At 52.5% G+C, this 15,337-nt stretch overlaps 1 protein-coding gene across 2 annotated transcripts; it reads right to left on the bottom strand.

Moving 5' to 3' along the window:
- On the bottom strand, positions 1-9,213 carry CA7 (carbonic anhydrase 7). Of its 2 annotated transcripts, XM_072814336.1 has the most exons (7): positions 9,057-9,213; positions 6,397-6,594; positions 3,168-3,286; positions 2,250-2,345; positions 2,087-2,149; positions 1,404-1,559; positions 1-772 (listed from the first exon to the last, which is right to left on the bottom strand). In XM_072814336.1, the coding sequence occupies exons 1-7, from the start codon at positions 9,094-9,096 to the stop codon at positions 650-652; spliced, it is 795 nt and encodes a 264-aa protein (XP_072670437.1). In that variant the 5' UTR covers positions 9,097-9,213; the 3' UTR covers positions 1-649. The 2 variants fall into 2 exon arrangements, with proteins under 2 accessions (XP_072670437.1, XP_072670438.1); XM_072814337.1 differs by lacking the exon at positions 2,087-2,149.
- Positions 9,214-15,337: the final 6,124 nt, after the last annotated feature.

Here is a 15,337-nt window from a genome sequence, read left to right as displayed (position 1 = left end):
TTTGTTGCATGAATAGATGAGTTTATTAATCATTGCATGGATGGATTGTCATGTGGTGGCTTTGGTGGCTGGGTGGGGATGAGGGAAGATACTACATAAGCTGTAGCCAGTGTCTGCCCATGGCAGCAGATGGCTGGAGGGAAAAGGCCATGTCATCTCCAGCAGACTGGGTGCTGATTTTAATGGCCCGGCAGTGAGGTGCGTGCATGGCGGAGGCCCGCAGAAGAGGTAATGCCGAGAGGGCAGCTCTGCCCACCTCTAATTATTGCTTGAGTCTTTCTGGCAATGCCAGCCGCCTGCCCCAGAGAGCTCGGTCTCGTCCATCACAGTGTGAGCTTGGGGTGGGGCTGCTGCCACTGCCAGTGGGGAAGACGGGAGGAGGTTCCCAGGGGCCTTTGGGTCTTGGAGGGCAGAGGTAACCTCAGGCTTAGACCATGCTCAGCTCCTGTCCTTCCTGTCCCCGGCTGACGGGTATCCCCCGACTTGAGGGTCCCATCAAGAATCCTCCAGGTTGGCCAAGGAGCAAGCCAGCTGAAGGGGGGGTCCACAGCACCCCCCCAGGCAGGGAGCCTTGGATGGTTTGGTGTCTGCTGACGTGGAAGCCCTTGGGAAAATGGTGCTCTAGTGGCCGGCTGGGCAGACAGGCAGCTCAGGCCCGGAAAGAGGCCTTGACCACACGGCCTTTCAGTGGCTGCGGCGGCCGGAAGTTGTTCACCATGTGGATCCTCTCATCCTCCTCTGAGGTGAAAAGCAGACTCCGGAACTTCTCCATCTTGAGAAGGCAGAGGAGATACTCAGGGCACAACGCAGGTGCTGGGGTCCTCTCTGCTGTCAGACACACCATCTGGCCTATCTTGCCAACAGCTCTACCTCTTCCTCCTCTTGCTCCTAGGTCCTTTCCCACTCCTCCGCCCACTTGTTCTCTGACCCCAGCTACTGGCCCACTAAAGGGCCTCTGAAGCTGGTCCCTGCTCCGCCAGCTGCAGTTCCAATTCCATCTAGCTAAGACTTTTCAACAAATGCAGGATTCAGATTCTAACACAGTAGGGGTGGTCCCAGGCTCCAGGGATCTCCCCTCTCAGCCTGTGGTTAGATTCTAATGACTATCAAGAGAACTCTCAACTAAGAATCTAATGTTAAAAAAAAGGAGGAGGAGGAGGCACCTGGCTGGCTGAGTCGGTAGAGCATCCAACTCTTGATCTCAGGGTCATGAATTCAAGCCCCACATTGGGCATGGAGCCTACTTTTTGAAAAAAAGGAATCTAACTGTTTATCAGCAAAAGATGGGAGTCTTGATGGGAGGACCATAAGCTGTAGCTTGCTGGTTGGGAGAATCACACTCCCTGGGATGGGCCCTAAGTGCCATAACCTCCCATCCCATGTGGTGTTCTGGGAGGACTCACCTGCCTCTCAGAGATGCTGATAGGTTCCCGGAGCACGATCCAGGTGACGCTTTCACTCAGGGGAGGCGTGGTCAGGGAGCCAGGGTAGGTCCAGTAGTGCCGGCTGGCAGGCAGGAGGCACTTGGGGTTGAAGCAGCTGAACTGGGCCTTAGTTCCCTAGGGCAGGGCAGGCAAAGCCAGGATCAGCACAGACCTGCCACTAGGACCAGACCAGCATCCTCCCCACTCTTTCCTGTCAGCAGGATTTAGGCTTTTCCTTGGCCCACGGATGCAAATTGTGGGCATAGGTCTGTGATACCAGATGCCATCTCTCAGCTCGGACTGGGTCCTGTCTACCTGTTTGCCAGTATGTAAAACCATGGCTCCTACAGCTCTTTGGTGTCCGTGTTCTGTCTCTGCCATTTCGTTCGACTGACCTTAGCTGCCTGTAGGGTGGCCATTAACACAGGAAACATCTTATCAATCCTATATCCAACCGGGTTGTGTGCCAGGCACTCTGTGAGGCCACTGACTCTGATGAAGAGTCGTCATTTGCAGGGCACTGCAGCTGCTAACCTGCGCCCTTCAGCTCAGCGAGGGTTTGCTGTCAAACTGGAGCAGTGGATGGACCCACTCTACGCTCCAGTCTCTTCCTCCCTCCCACCAGGCTGCTCTGGGTCTGGGGCACAGACCCCTGATCTCACCTTAAACCGAACCATGTAGAGCGCATCTGTCAGACGGTTCATGCTGGGGTGCTCGTCCCCTGTCTGTCAGGGAAAGGGTAGTGTGAGCCCAGCACCCACCATGTTTGGAAGTAGGGGCAGTGCCAGGCTTCCTGCCCTCTCAGCCCCAGTTACCACCCCTTACCTCCAAGAAGATGCCGACCACAGCCAGGCCATCCGGTGCTGAGGCTGCCTCCCCAAAGGTGCTGTATTTCTTGGCGTTCCAATGAACAAGGTGTAGCTACAGAGGCAAGGCCAGTGCTTAGTGCCTCTAAGGAGCCATGAGAGCTCAGAGCCAGGCTTCCCTCACTCCCACTAGACTCCTGGCCCCTCTGCAAGAGGGGTAAGGTTGTTAAACCTCCCAGGCCTCTGGGGGAGCTCAGAGGAGTCTCCAGTGGAGCCCCCAGTGGCCACACATAGCATCCACACCACTCTGGGCTCAACCCTTCCCTGCGCCCCAGGTGACCCAAAGAGCAATCTGGCTCCGGCTCAGCCCTCAGTGAACTATGAAATAGATAACAGCCCTCCCTTTGTGTGACCCACCTTGGAGGAGGTGGTGCCTGCAGCTGAGTCCGGAGAATGACTCAGGTGGTTATCGGGTGGAACCCTTGGGAAAAGCACCCCAGGCAGACAAAATGGCACAGGCAAAAGCTTGGAGGTTTAAAAGAGCTAAGTGTGGACAGGAGATCCATCATGCTGGTCATATGGGGAGAGGTCAAGCAAAGAGGAGGCCAGGCAAAGCCACTTCATGCTTCATGCAGGGCCTTGAATGCCAGGCTCAGTCCTTAAAGGGTTGTTAGCCAGCATGTGGTGGGACTGGGCTTATCCTTCCGAAAACTCCTTCTGGACACAGAGACCCAGCTAACAGTGGGCAGAGTTCCGGTGGAAGATCTTGTGCTGCTGGGGCGGGGGGAAGGGGGTTGTTGGATGGTGGTGGTGGGAGGTGTGTTTCTCCCAAACCCCCTGGATGCTCCTCCTTACCCTTTCCAGAGCCCCACACCAGGTACCCTCACATCCCCGTCCTTCCCCAAATAGTAAAGCGATTCAGGTAGAGGGCCCTTACCTCGCTGGGGAACGACTTGCCATCTACTGTGTGCTCTGAGCCCACACTGTGCTTCTTGCCCCAGTGGAAATGGAGCTGCTTGAGCCGATATGGCCCATCCAAGGGCCCCCCAGTTACCGCTGTGGGGAGAAGGCGGGTATGGAGTATTTGATGCGAGAGATTCCACATGGCCCAGCAGGTGGGTGTGCCAGGACCAAGCAAGTGTTCAGGAGGGGGATAAAGTTTTCATTTGGAAAATTCATTGGGTTAACTGGGCTTGGGTCAGTTCTCACTCAGTCCCCTGGGCCCTTAGCAGGGCCAAGGCAGGAATCCTGGCAGCCTGCAGGTGGCACAGGTAGTGACAGGGTTGGCCACCCTCCCCATTTTTGCATGGAAGCTGGGAACTTGTCTCCCAGGCCCCCATTACCACTAACAAGAAGCCTCTCCTGTCTGGTTCCTTGGCCCAGGGCTAAACTGGAAGGATTCTTTTGTTTAGTCCTTCTAGAAGCCTTATAGAAGTCATAAGGGACAGGATCTACTGTTATCTCTATTTTACAATGGAGGAAAATGAGGCACAGAGAGGGCAAGGCATTTGGCCAAGGTCACACACAAGACACTGAACTAGGATTTAAGCCTGTATCTCCTTCCTCAGTCTGGAACCCAAGCCCCTACTCACCAGGTCACACTGTCTTCCTAGAACCTTGAGCCTTCTCCGGACCTGGTGTTGTCCAGGGAACAGCTCCTAAGGGCCCACACCTGAGATGTGGCCATCTCCCATGGCCTCTTTGGAGATCTCTCCTTGTGCTAGTTTCGTGACTTTGTCACCCTGACACCCACTGAGCTGGGGCCATGCACAAGGCCTCCTGGGACTGATTGAATTTCTAGCTGAAAGGGATATGGCAATGGAGGGAGCCCCAGTGAGACCTGAATGTGAGCCCCTGGATCAGGTGACGGCCCTAGGCTCAGAGTTCCACTAGGCCCTTCCAGGATGGGTGACCTGGGCAGGGTCTTGCCCCTCGTGCATCCCATGAGGAAGAGGATAACCGAACAGTCCAAAGGCCCTTCCTTGCTACCTGGCCTTAACTGAGAAGCAGGGTCTGTCCACTGCATTGTTGGAGGGTTGACAAAGGGAGTCTGGAAGGGTGGCCAGGGCAGGGGCCCAATCAGGCTGTGCCATCCTGGAGAGGCAGGCTGAGCTCCCTGATACGATCTGTGGGGGCCCACCCCTCTAAGCATGCTGCACCTGGGATGCTGCAGTGTGGTCTCTCAGGGAGTAAACTCCCACCTAACCCCTTGAGCTTGGTTTCTGTAGCCCTCTCCCTCTGTCCTGACCACAGAATATACTACCATTCGCTGTGCACTCCACATGTATTCAGCACTCTGCTAGCATCAACCCCCAATGTGTCCTTGAGTAGAACCATTGGACAGATGTATGGCTGAAGCTCAGAAAAGCGGGTGTCCTGCCCAAAGTCCCAGGCTGGTGAGCGGCAGAGCCCCAACTGTCTCACTTCCAAGCCTACTCTCTTTTTGCTGACTTGCTGACCCCTCAAACCTGGGTATTCTGGTAGAAGAGGGAGCCCCAGCCAGACCTCAAAGTAAACCACTGGATCGGTGATCCAGAGGCATGCCTCTTTGGGCTGCCTCCCCACTTCCCAACGACAATGGCCTTCACTAAGCTACTGAATTGAACCCTCAATGCCCTTTGAAGGCTATTAAAAGGTAGTCATATGAAAACTCCTTTATAGACAGTCATTTAGGGTCCTTAAGAGCTCCATGTTCCTCCGCCCCAAAAAAAGCTCTGGGTGAGAATTTTTATTAAAAATTCAGTATGGGGGATCCCTGGGTAGCTCAGCGGTTTGACGCCTGCCTTCGGCCTGGGGTGTGATCCTGGAGTCCCAGGATTGAGTCCCGCGTCAAGCTCCCCTCTGCCTGTGTCTCTGCCTCTCTCTCTCTCTCTCTGTGTCTATCATGAATGAATGACTGACTGAATGAATAAATAAATAAATAAATAAATAAATAAATAAATAAATAAATCTTTAAAAAAAATAAATAATACAAAATAAAAATTCAGTATGGGGGGCAGCCCAGGTGGCTCAGAGGTTTAGCGCCACCTTCAGCCCAGGGCCTGATCCTGGAGACCCGGGATGGAGTCCCACATTGAGCTCCTTGCATGGAGCCTGCTTCTCCCTCTGCCTGTGTCTCTGCTTCTCTCTCTCTGTTTCTCATGAATAAATAAATAAAATCTTAAAAAAAAAATTCAGTATGGGAAAATGTTGGCTGTCTTCTGAGGCTCTGCTGGATTTCTTGCCTTCTGCAACAAGAACTATAGCTGATCCTCTTTCCCTTTATTCCTAGCCTACCAGGGAACTCAGGGCTAAGGAACTAAGATCATTTTTCTCTGGCTTCCCTCTGCTTCTCTACATTTTGATTTTCTACTTGAAACTTAAATGCCCTTGTGTGCTTTCGGTGTGTGTGTATGGAGAGGTAGAGAGGAGCAGAGTACCAGTTACTTCCTTATACCAGAAACTCTAGCAGGTTCCCTCCTAGCCCTGCTTTACTCCCTCATAGGACTATTCATAAGGACAAAATCTCTTCACTGAGGAGCACTCCTGAGGCTTCTGTCTAGGAATTTATTTTGAAAGAACCTGGACTCTTAACGCAGGGTAAACAGATAGAGGTTCCTGCTGGCCTCTCTGTGGCCCAAACTGGTTGGAATCCTGAGGTTGTGGGTGTGTTGGAGAGAAGACCTTTGGAGAGTGACCAGGCCGATTTTGGTGTTCCCCAGCTCACTGAGTCTCTGCTTGCTCATCTTAGAGGTGGGTTCTTGAGAGGAATGAGAGAGTCACCCAGACCCTAGCAAGGGACCCCACACACAGAATACTTAGGTGCTCTTCTCTCTGCTGGGCTGTGCCAGATCACACCACACAGTAGGTCAGTGACAGGGCCTGGAGTAAAAACAAACCTGACCTAAAGCAGTAAATGAAAGAGAAGGAAGGGAATTTGCATTTCTTGAGCATCTGCTGTATGCCAGCACTACACACATCACTTCCATTTTTCATTTTTCCTTCCTATGACCCTAGAGAGGAAAAGAGGGTCTTATCACTCCCATTTTATGCGAAAGGAGACTGAGGCTCAGCACAAGGCTTCATAGTTGGTGAGAGGTGGAGCCTTCTTTCCCCACCACAGCATGCTGCCCTTCCTGAGCCTACCCCAGTGAGAGGAGAGCCAGCCTCTGGCAAGGACCACTTACCAGTTCGGTCATCGCTGTCATTGAAGTCCACCTGGACAGAGTGGCCATTGTTGGTGATGCTGAGGGATATACAGGCCTCATAGGAAAGCTCCAGTGGCTTCAGGCTGGGTGAGTACACAGCCTGGCTGGACACAATATTGATTGGTGACTGGCGGTCTCCTTGGGCAATGGGATACAGCTTGTGCCACTGTGAGGGGCCTGCAGGTGTGGAGAGGGAAGGGCTCAGGCTAGCTTGGATCTCTGTGCTGTAGGCAGAGGACGCCCATGGGGGATGGAGGTAACCCTTCAGATGTTAGCCCCTGCTGTGGAGCTGCAAAATGGCCTCACTAAAACTCTCCTCCCAGAGGTGACAGGAGGCCTAGAGAGCTAATTAATGGAATGGAGCACAGTATAGCCTCAAGCCCAGGGGCGGTGCTAGGCAGTGACTCCTCCCCAACTCCCAATACACGCTCACAGAGGGCCCCAGGCCTCTGAAGTCCCTGACCTGGCCCTACCAGGTATTTGGCCTCTTCCCACATCTTGAGCACATTGGTGTTGGTATTTATAATAATAATAAAAGATAAAGTCAACCTAGCTTTGGCTCTGTGACATTCACTTGCTCCTCACAATCACATTGTGAAGCAGAAACCATCACGATCCCTGTTTCACAGATGAACTGAGGGCCGTTCATGCATATGCATGTGCTCTCACGCACTCGCGCACTCATACACACACACAAACTTGGGTACGGGTATAAACATATAGCATGTGCATAGGCAGCCACAACTGCCCTCCCCAGGCACATGCCTACAGATCTATCGAGAATTTCATGTGCGCACACATAGATGCACAGTGACCTGAGTTCATCAGGCCCAGAGTGGCAGGGCCCAGTAAAAAACGTGTACAAACACACACACACAATCCTGACGACTACACCTGACACATGCACCATCACGCACAAACACTCCCTGTTGCAAACCCAGGTCTGCAATGAAAGACTATAGCAAAACACATGCTTGTGAAGCACATATACACACACACACCTGCGTGCACACCCACGAGCGCCCACCACCTGCCTCCCAGAGGCTCCATCTGCAGCCGAAAGGCTCGGCATCTCCCTGGGGAACATCCTGAGATACAACCTATTTTTAGAGCTATTGCCGGCTGGTGCTTCTCCCCGTTTTTGGCTTCTTAAGTTTTCCTGAGAAAACAGCAGCAGGTGCCGACAGAGCTGTGTCCCCAATGGATGACTCAGAATCGTGGCCCAGACCCACTGGGTTATTTTTGAAGTCCTGTGAGCATGCCGCATGCCGGCACCTCTATCCTCTGTCCCTCCCTCCCTCACTGCCCCTAGAATGAATGACCCGGGGCTGGCTGGGTGAGCGGCAGTGGCCTGAGGGTGGCCGGCCATAGAGGATACTGTATGCTCAGAGCTGGTGGGCAGGACGAGCAGAGGATAGAGTCAGGGGACCGAGATTCTGGAGGAAGCACCCAGAAACTAGCTCAGAGCAGGCGCTGGAGGGAAGATGATCTCTGGGTTCTGTCAATCTGCCCCTTCTCTGCCTCTCTCTCCAACTCTGCTGATCTCTGTTGTCTTTTCCTCAACCTCTCCAGCTTTTTCATGCCCAGATCTGGGGGCAGGGGGTGTCTCCCCTCCAAAATATGCTCCTGTGTCCCTGTGTCCCAGAGGCAGCCAGACACATCACAGCAACTCCCTAGCTCCCTCTGGCCCACCGCAACCTCCTAACCCCCAGACTAGCACAGGAGCTCCACTCGCCCTCAGAGACTGACTACCTCTCCCCAGGAAAGGGGAGATGAGCGCTGTTCCTCTCACCAGCACTTCCCTGGTGGACTCTCCGCACGTCCACCTACCCTGCCTGGGATTTCCTTCTGGCTGCACGGACCTTGGTCCTCACTGTCCACCTGATGGAAAGCGGGAAGCCCTTACCGCACACCCCCACCCCGGCTTGGTAAAAAAAAGCCCAAAAGGTAACTGACCTGCCCCAGACCCACACTGAAGCCACCTGGCTCTCTTCGCCCTTCCTCTGCATCCTAAGGAAACCAGGCAGGACCAGCGAGCTATTTTCCCAGTGAGACCAGGAGGCTGATGTGGGCTACGCGCTCCCACGCTTCCCACCAGGACGTGCTCAGACACCGTGCTCGATGGAGACACCCAGACACACGCGTGCTCCCCCGAACCCCTCCTCCCCTCACGTACCTGCTGACACCGGAGCTCCGGCGCTTCGGCGGGGAAACTCTCCCGGGGACCCCGCGCCCTTGTCCGGCGGAGCCCCGCTCCCGGGAGGTCCCCCCACACGCCGTGCGCGCTCCCCGCCCAGCCCCCCGCGCTCGGCGCCCCGCCCCGCGCGCCCCGCGCACCCCGCGCCCGCCGGGCCACCTCGCCCCCCGGACCGCCTCGCCCGGTGCCCGCCGCGGTGACCGCCGCGTCCGGGGCGGGCGAGCGCGGCCGGGGGGGCTGCGCGGAGGAGGCGGCAGGACGCGCGCTCGGCTGCCCGGCGGCCCGCGGGCCGAGTCGCAGCGCGGACTTTGGGCCAGCAGCCGGGCAGCCAGCGCTCGGGCCGGGCCAGCAGCCCGGCTTCTGGGGGCGGCCCGGGGGGAGGGGCTCGCGGCCCGGGAGAGCCCCCTGGCTCCAGGGTCGGGCCGCCGGGGTCTGCGCCTACCGTCGTTCTGGCCGTAGCCCCAGCCGTGGTGGCCGGTCATGCCGCTCCTGAACCGCAGCCCTGCACCTGCCTGCGCCGCTCAGTCCCGCTGGCTCCGGCTGCGGCTCCGGCCCCGCTCGCTGCCGCCGAGCAGCCTCTTAAAGCTGCGGCGCGCGGGAGGAGCAGTTCCCGGGGGACCCGCCCCCCAACCCCCGGCAGGGCGAAAGAGGCCGGCGGTGCCCCGCCCCCGCCCGCCCGCAGGCCAGTTGAACCCCAGAGTGGTGTCCAGATGGGGACTCAGGGGACCTAAAGCTTTCCCCTACTCCCCACCTCCCTTCCCCCGCCCGGCTGGACGACTCTCCCTCCTTTTCACGTGTACAGGCTCTGAACTGTACTGTGCAGAGGACTACCCTGGTTTCTCCACATCCCATCCCATCCCATTCCATCCCATCCCATCCCAGGGCTTGTGCCTGAGCCGCAAGTCCCGTTACCCGGTATCTGGACTCTGGGTTCTGAGTCCTCTGGGACTGGAGAGTCCCCTCTAAACTGCAAAGTGCATTGACCCTCAAGTGTTTAGAACTGGAGCCAGACACTGTGGCAGGTGCCGGGCCAAGCTTTGGGTCCTTCCTTTCATCTAACTCTCTTAGCTACCCTGGACATTGAGTGGTACGGCCAAGAGCCCTCTTTCACAGAGAGAGGGGTGAAGCCTAGAGAGGTAAAACAATCTGTGCAGCATGCAAAGGATTAACGCCCAGTTGGTCTCACTCTGGACACTGTGCTCTTTACCACTTTTCTTTTGGAGCTGGGGGCAGGAGGCCTGCAGTTAGGCCTGGGGTCTAGGAGCCTAGGGTAGGAGAGGGGACAGGACTGGCCATCCAAACCCCTGGCCCCAAAGGGGGAATGGGGAGGAAGTAGCAGTGGGCATGAAGATAGATGGTCAAGAGCTGACTGCCTCACAGAAGCAAATCTGAGACCCTGACTCCCACCCTCTTCTTCTCCCCATGGCTCCTACTTCTCTCCAGGGCTCCTTGCCTGTCCTCCTACAGCCTGCTGGTTTGTCCTTCCTCTCCTTGCCTCTCCATGACCTTTGGCACACCTGCTGGGAGCTCAGGCCCTCCACCCTTTACTCAACCTCACTGCCTGCCTTGGCCCAACATTTTCCCACCTCGAGCCTTGGTCCTTTCTGTGCCCTCCTCACTGGGTGCGTCCTCTGTCTTCTACCCACTGGCATCAGACCGCCCAATCTGATTCATCTTAGGATGTGGCCTTGTGCCAAGGATAGGGCTTGTGTCTGTCTAGGCCTCAGCAGGCAGTTTGGGGAAGACAAATAGATGAGTGGATGGTAGGACAAACAAATGATCCCACCCATGGCCCTGTACTTGACAGGAGGTGAAGGGCCATTTGACCTTGACCAGAGGAGACTATTTCAGGACCTGCTCTTGGCTGATCTTCTAAAGGAATCTGCCATCTTATCTGGCTGACTCTCCTACATCTCTGCAATTATCTCAGTTCCCCTTTTCTAGGCTCTGAACCTCAGTTCCTCGAGTTAGAGTTGTGGAGATTAATTGACAACTGGTTGGCTAGGCCAAGATTGGTCAGTGACTTCCCAGCTCTGCCTAGATGCCCTTCTCTTACCCAGAAGCTGGAAGACTCCCTTACTGTCAGGTAGGGCAAGAGACTTATGATAGAGATTCAGGGGATGGGGCCCCCAAGATCAGCATGTGACAGAGAATGCAACCTTGTCAAGGCTCCAGGTCTAAGCCAGAACTGGCAGCCGAAGACCTAGAAGACAAAGGCTTGGGGATCCCTGGGTGGCTCAACGGTTTGGGGCCTGCCTTTGGCCCAGGGCGCTGTCCTAGGGTCCCGGGATCAAGTCCTGCGTCGGGCTCCCGACATGGAGCCTGCTTCTCCCTCTGCCTATGTCTCTCTATCATGAATAAATAAATAAAATCTTTAAAAAGAACAACAACAACAACAAAAAACAAAGGCTTGCTCAGTCCTAGAGAAGGCAGCCATCCTTCTCCTGGAGGAGTGGTAACATTTCAGGGTCTGGGGAGGGGGCCCAAGTGTATCGACTTCATCGATCCACTTCTCCTTCAAATATTCCATATTTGTTTATAGTATTTAATACAAAAAGTCAGAATTATTCGTATCATTTTGCATCCAATTTCATCTGCACAGCAGCCCTACGCAGATTTTTGCCCCCTTTTTACAAATAAGGAAAGGAAGACTCAAAGAAGTTGAGTTAGGGAACACGGTGACAGAGCAAAGATAAAAATCCAGGGCTGCTGAGTCCCTTATTCTACATGTCTCAAAGCATGGAGAGGGGGAGGAAGTGGATTTTAAATTTGATTGTCATTTGCATATATGCAAGACTTTCTCTGGAAGGACATAAGAGAAGCTTGGGAGAGTGTTTGCCTCCAGGAAGGAGATTGGGAGACAGGAAGGGTGGGAGAGGATGCGGGGAATGAGGGTGAGAAGGACACTACTGCTTACTCTTTTGTACCTACTGAAAGAAACTCTTACCTCTTTAACAACCAAAAACAAGTTGGTCTAATTCTTTCCTTCCTGCACTCCATCTTCAGCAATTTTCTCCAGGGCCTGGAGTGCTGGGCACTCAGGCCGGTGAGAGGAGCTGATGCACTCTGCCTGGTTCTGCCCATTTCAGGGGAAGCCCCCTTGCCCCAGCGGCCCATCTGGGTCAATTTGGGAAAACCGATATCCCCAATTCAGGCGCCGCCTGTCTCAATTATGTGCTGTCTCTGTAAATGAATTGATTTCACTGACCCAAAGTTTACTCTTTGGTCTCACTGGCATTAGTGGCTTTTGGATTTCACCCATTTATAAGGGAGGGGGACCACAGGAGGGGTAGGTGGGAGTGAGGGCTATGATGAAGGGCTGGGGGAGGAGGGCAGGAACAGCTTACCATATCTCATTCATCAAGTGACCTTGAGCAGATCTCACTTCCTCTCGCAGGGACAATGTCTTTGCTCTTCAAGGTGATGAGGGGATGGTCCCTGCCCTGCCCACCTCATGAAGACCCTGTGATTATTGGTTGAGACAACAGATGTCTAATGCTGTTCCAACAAATAGCATTATATGCACTAGATGTGACTCTGTCACTGTATGTGATACACAGGGTCCACAGGCCAGGCCAGAAGCTCTGTAGCCTAGAGACTCTAAACTCAAAATTACAGCTTGTTATATTTTTTAAAAAACATTTCCACTCCAAGTATGCATGTATGTGTGTACATACAGTGGGATGGACTAAACCCAGATGTGGCTCCCAGCATATGTGGAGTGGATGTGACTGACCTAGGGCAAATTACTTTACCTCTCTGAACTTGTCTTCTCATCTATAAAATGGGAATAGAGAGTCTAGAAGGCTAATAGGATGGTCAGGTAACATGATGTCTGTGAAACTCCTGGTGTCAAGGATGTACTCCTCAGATCCTAGAACCTCTATTCTTTCCCCTTTTCCTTAGTTTTGTTGGGCACATTTAGAACCCCAAACATTCCTTTTGCAATTATAATAGTGAAACCTATCCATTGCAGAAAACTTGGAAGAATCACAAAAACACAGAAAATAAATTAAAACTACTGGTCATATTTTTACCTAAGAATCAACAGTATTAACATTTCAGTGACCATCTGTCAGACTTTTTTAGATATGTATTAGTAGTACTGAAAAAACAATCAGAATCACATGTGTAGCTTTGTGACCAGTGGTTGGTTGGTTTGTTTGTTTTACCTAATGCCCTATGGTAAGCATTTCCTTGCTTGATCAGCCTCAGAGGGCCTGACACTTAATGATTCCACAGTACTCTAATGTATGGATTGTTTCTAGTTTTCACTATTGTAAATAGCACTACAGTGAACATTCTTATACATCTTTGTATGTGCGTGTGTATATGTCTGATGATTTTCTTGGGGCAAGTTGCTAAATGTGGAATCACCAAATCCAAAGATATACATATTGCCAGTAAGGCATTTGAAAATGAGAAAGTAAGGTGGAAGTAGTTTCCAAAGTTTATTCTTTCATTCGACTCGCATTTATTGAAGACTTAGTTTGCCACATTCTGGGCCAGGCATGTAAACATTATAGAGCCACACCTGCCTCAGGGGAGTGGTAAGGGAGAAAGACAAGAAATTGGCCAAAGAGCACCAGCATGAGAAGGGCTACGATAGGCAAGGGCAGGAAGGGAGAGATAGCGATGGAGGCCAGGGAGGGTGTACTGGGTCATGACTCACTCTTTCTGGCTGGTTTCCACATATTGTAAGCTCTTTCAGGGCAGAGGTAGCCCCAAACTGCCTGGGAGCCCAAGGATCCAGTCTCCCCCAACCAAGACCAACTTGAGTAGGTAAAATAATCGATCTGAGCTGGAGTCTATCTGGCCAGATCCCTTGGGGAGTTTGTTTCTTAATCCTTGTACCATCTTTTTAGTTGCTGTGAGGCTTTGGAATTTTACTCACCTCACCAAGTCTCTGCTCTCTGGTCTACGAAATGGGTGAGCAACAGTATCTAATGCATTGAGTGAGCACAAAATGACATGATGCATGGCAAGGATCTGCTTGGAAGATAGTAAGCGCTCAGTCAAAGGGGCACTATTGTACTTATGGGGCTGCTTTCCCACTTGTTTTGTGTGAGGGGTTGGGCTAGGTTAGTGGTTATATATTTTTTTAAGATTTTATTTATTTATTCATATGAGACACACACAGAGAGAGAGAGAGGCAGAGACACAGGCAGAAGGAGAAGCAGGCTCCATAAAGGGAGCCTGATGTGGGACTCAATCCCGGGTCTCCAGGACCGGGCCCTGGGCTGAAGGCAGGTGCCAAACCGCTGAGCCATCCAGGGATCCCAAGGTCAGTGGTTATTAAACTCGAGTGTGCATCAGAATCACCTGGAGGGCTTATTAAAACCATTCCCTGGACCTCTCCCCCAGAGCTTCTGATTCAGCAGGTCTGGGAGGGGGCCTCAGAATTTGCATTTCTAACAAGTTCAGAGGTGATGATGATGCTATGCTGCTGGTCCAGGATCACACTTGAAAACTAATGGCTTAACTTAATGAGGTCATGGTTTCCTAATTTGATACCTAGTCTGATTCTCTGTCCTCCACAATGGGAAAAAGGCATCGATGGGCCCTCAGTTCTCAGGTGGCAAGGTTTCTGTCTAATCAACCTTCACAGATCCAGCAAAGGCACCTTTACACGCTATTATGGATTGACTTGGGTTCCCCCCAAAAGTCGCTGAAGTCCTAACCCCTAGCACCTGTGAATGCGCTATTACTTAGAAACAGGGTTTTTGCAGATGAGGTCAGGTTAAGATGAGGCCATTGGGGTGAGCCCTGATCCATTGTGACTGGTGTCCTCTTGAGAAGAGATCCAGACAGAGATTTGAGAGACTAACTACCATGTGATGATGGAAGCGGAGACTGAAATGTTGCAGCTGTAAGTCGAGCATTGCCAGCCAACTGCCAGAAGCTAGAAAGGCCAGGAGGGATTCTTCTCTTTAGGCTGCAGAGGTAACATATTGCCCACACTTTGATTTCAGACTTTGAGCTTTACTCTGAGACAATACAATTCTGTAGGTTTTTTTTTTTAATTTTTATTTTTTTATTTATGATAGTCACACACACAGAGAGAGAGAGAGAGAGAGAGGCAGAGACACAGGCAGAGGGAGAAGCAGGCTCCATGCACCAGGAGCCCGAAGTGGGATTTGATCCCGGGTCTCCAGGATCGCGCCCTGGGCCAAAGGCAGGCGCCAAACCGCTGCGCCACCCAGGGATCCCTGTTTTTTTTTTTTTTTTTTTTTAATAATTTTTTCCTCTTAAAGATTTTATTTTTAAGTAACCTCTACACCTGACATGGGGATTGAACTTACAACCTCAAGATCAAGAGTTTCATGCTCTACTGACTGAGACAGCCAGGTGTCCAGACATGTCTATACTTTTAAGCCACCCAGTTTGTGGTACTTTGTTACAGCAGTTCTAGGAAACTGATGCTGTGCTGTATCTTTCAGACTCCACCAACACAAACCTTTGTCAAATTCATCCATTTCTTCATAGGCATTATGACTTTCCCCCATCAAATTTGGGGATGTTTCCTTTCATGCAACCATGACTGCACAGAGCATGAGAAGTTAAGCAGTGAACTCTTACCTGTTGCCTTTTGACCTTCTCACATTCCCTGGGTGTATTTTATTATCCCTTATATTTTACCTGTCCCACTGGAGAAGGAAATGTGAGAGCAGAAACACATGACGTGCTGGGAGAGCCTCATGCCTCTGTTTCCCATCAGTTGTA

The sequence above is a fragment of the Canis lupus genome, chromosome 3 (genome assembly GCF_048164855.1).
Source record: "Canis lupus baileyi chromosome 3, mCanLup2.hap1, whole genome shotgun sequence".
NCBI lineage: Eukaryota > Metazoa > Chordata > Mammalia > Carnivora > Canidae > Canis > Canis lupus.
The sequence above is the reverse complement of the archived record's forward strand: the minus strand, read 5'-3'. Positions and strand labels throughout refer to the sequence as shown.

Excerpts from the sequence above, each read along its gene's own strand:
- CA7 (XM_072814336.1), bottom strand. The coding sequence starts at position 9,096 with ATGACCGGCCACCACGGCTGGGGCTACGGCCAGAACGACG. Across the intron at positions 3,287-6,396 it reads TGACAGCGATGACCGAACTG|CGGTAACTGGGGGGCCCTTG; the intron begins GTAAGTGGTCCT and ends TTCTCCCCACAG. Across the intron at positions 1,560-2,086 it reads TCTACATGGTTCGGTTTAAG|GGAACTAAGGCCCAGTTCAG; the intron begins GTGAGATCAGGG and ends GCCCTGCCCTAG.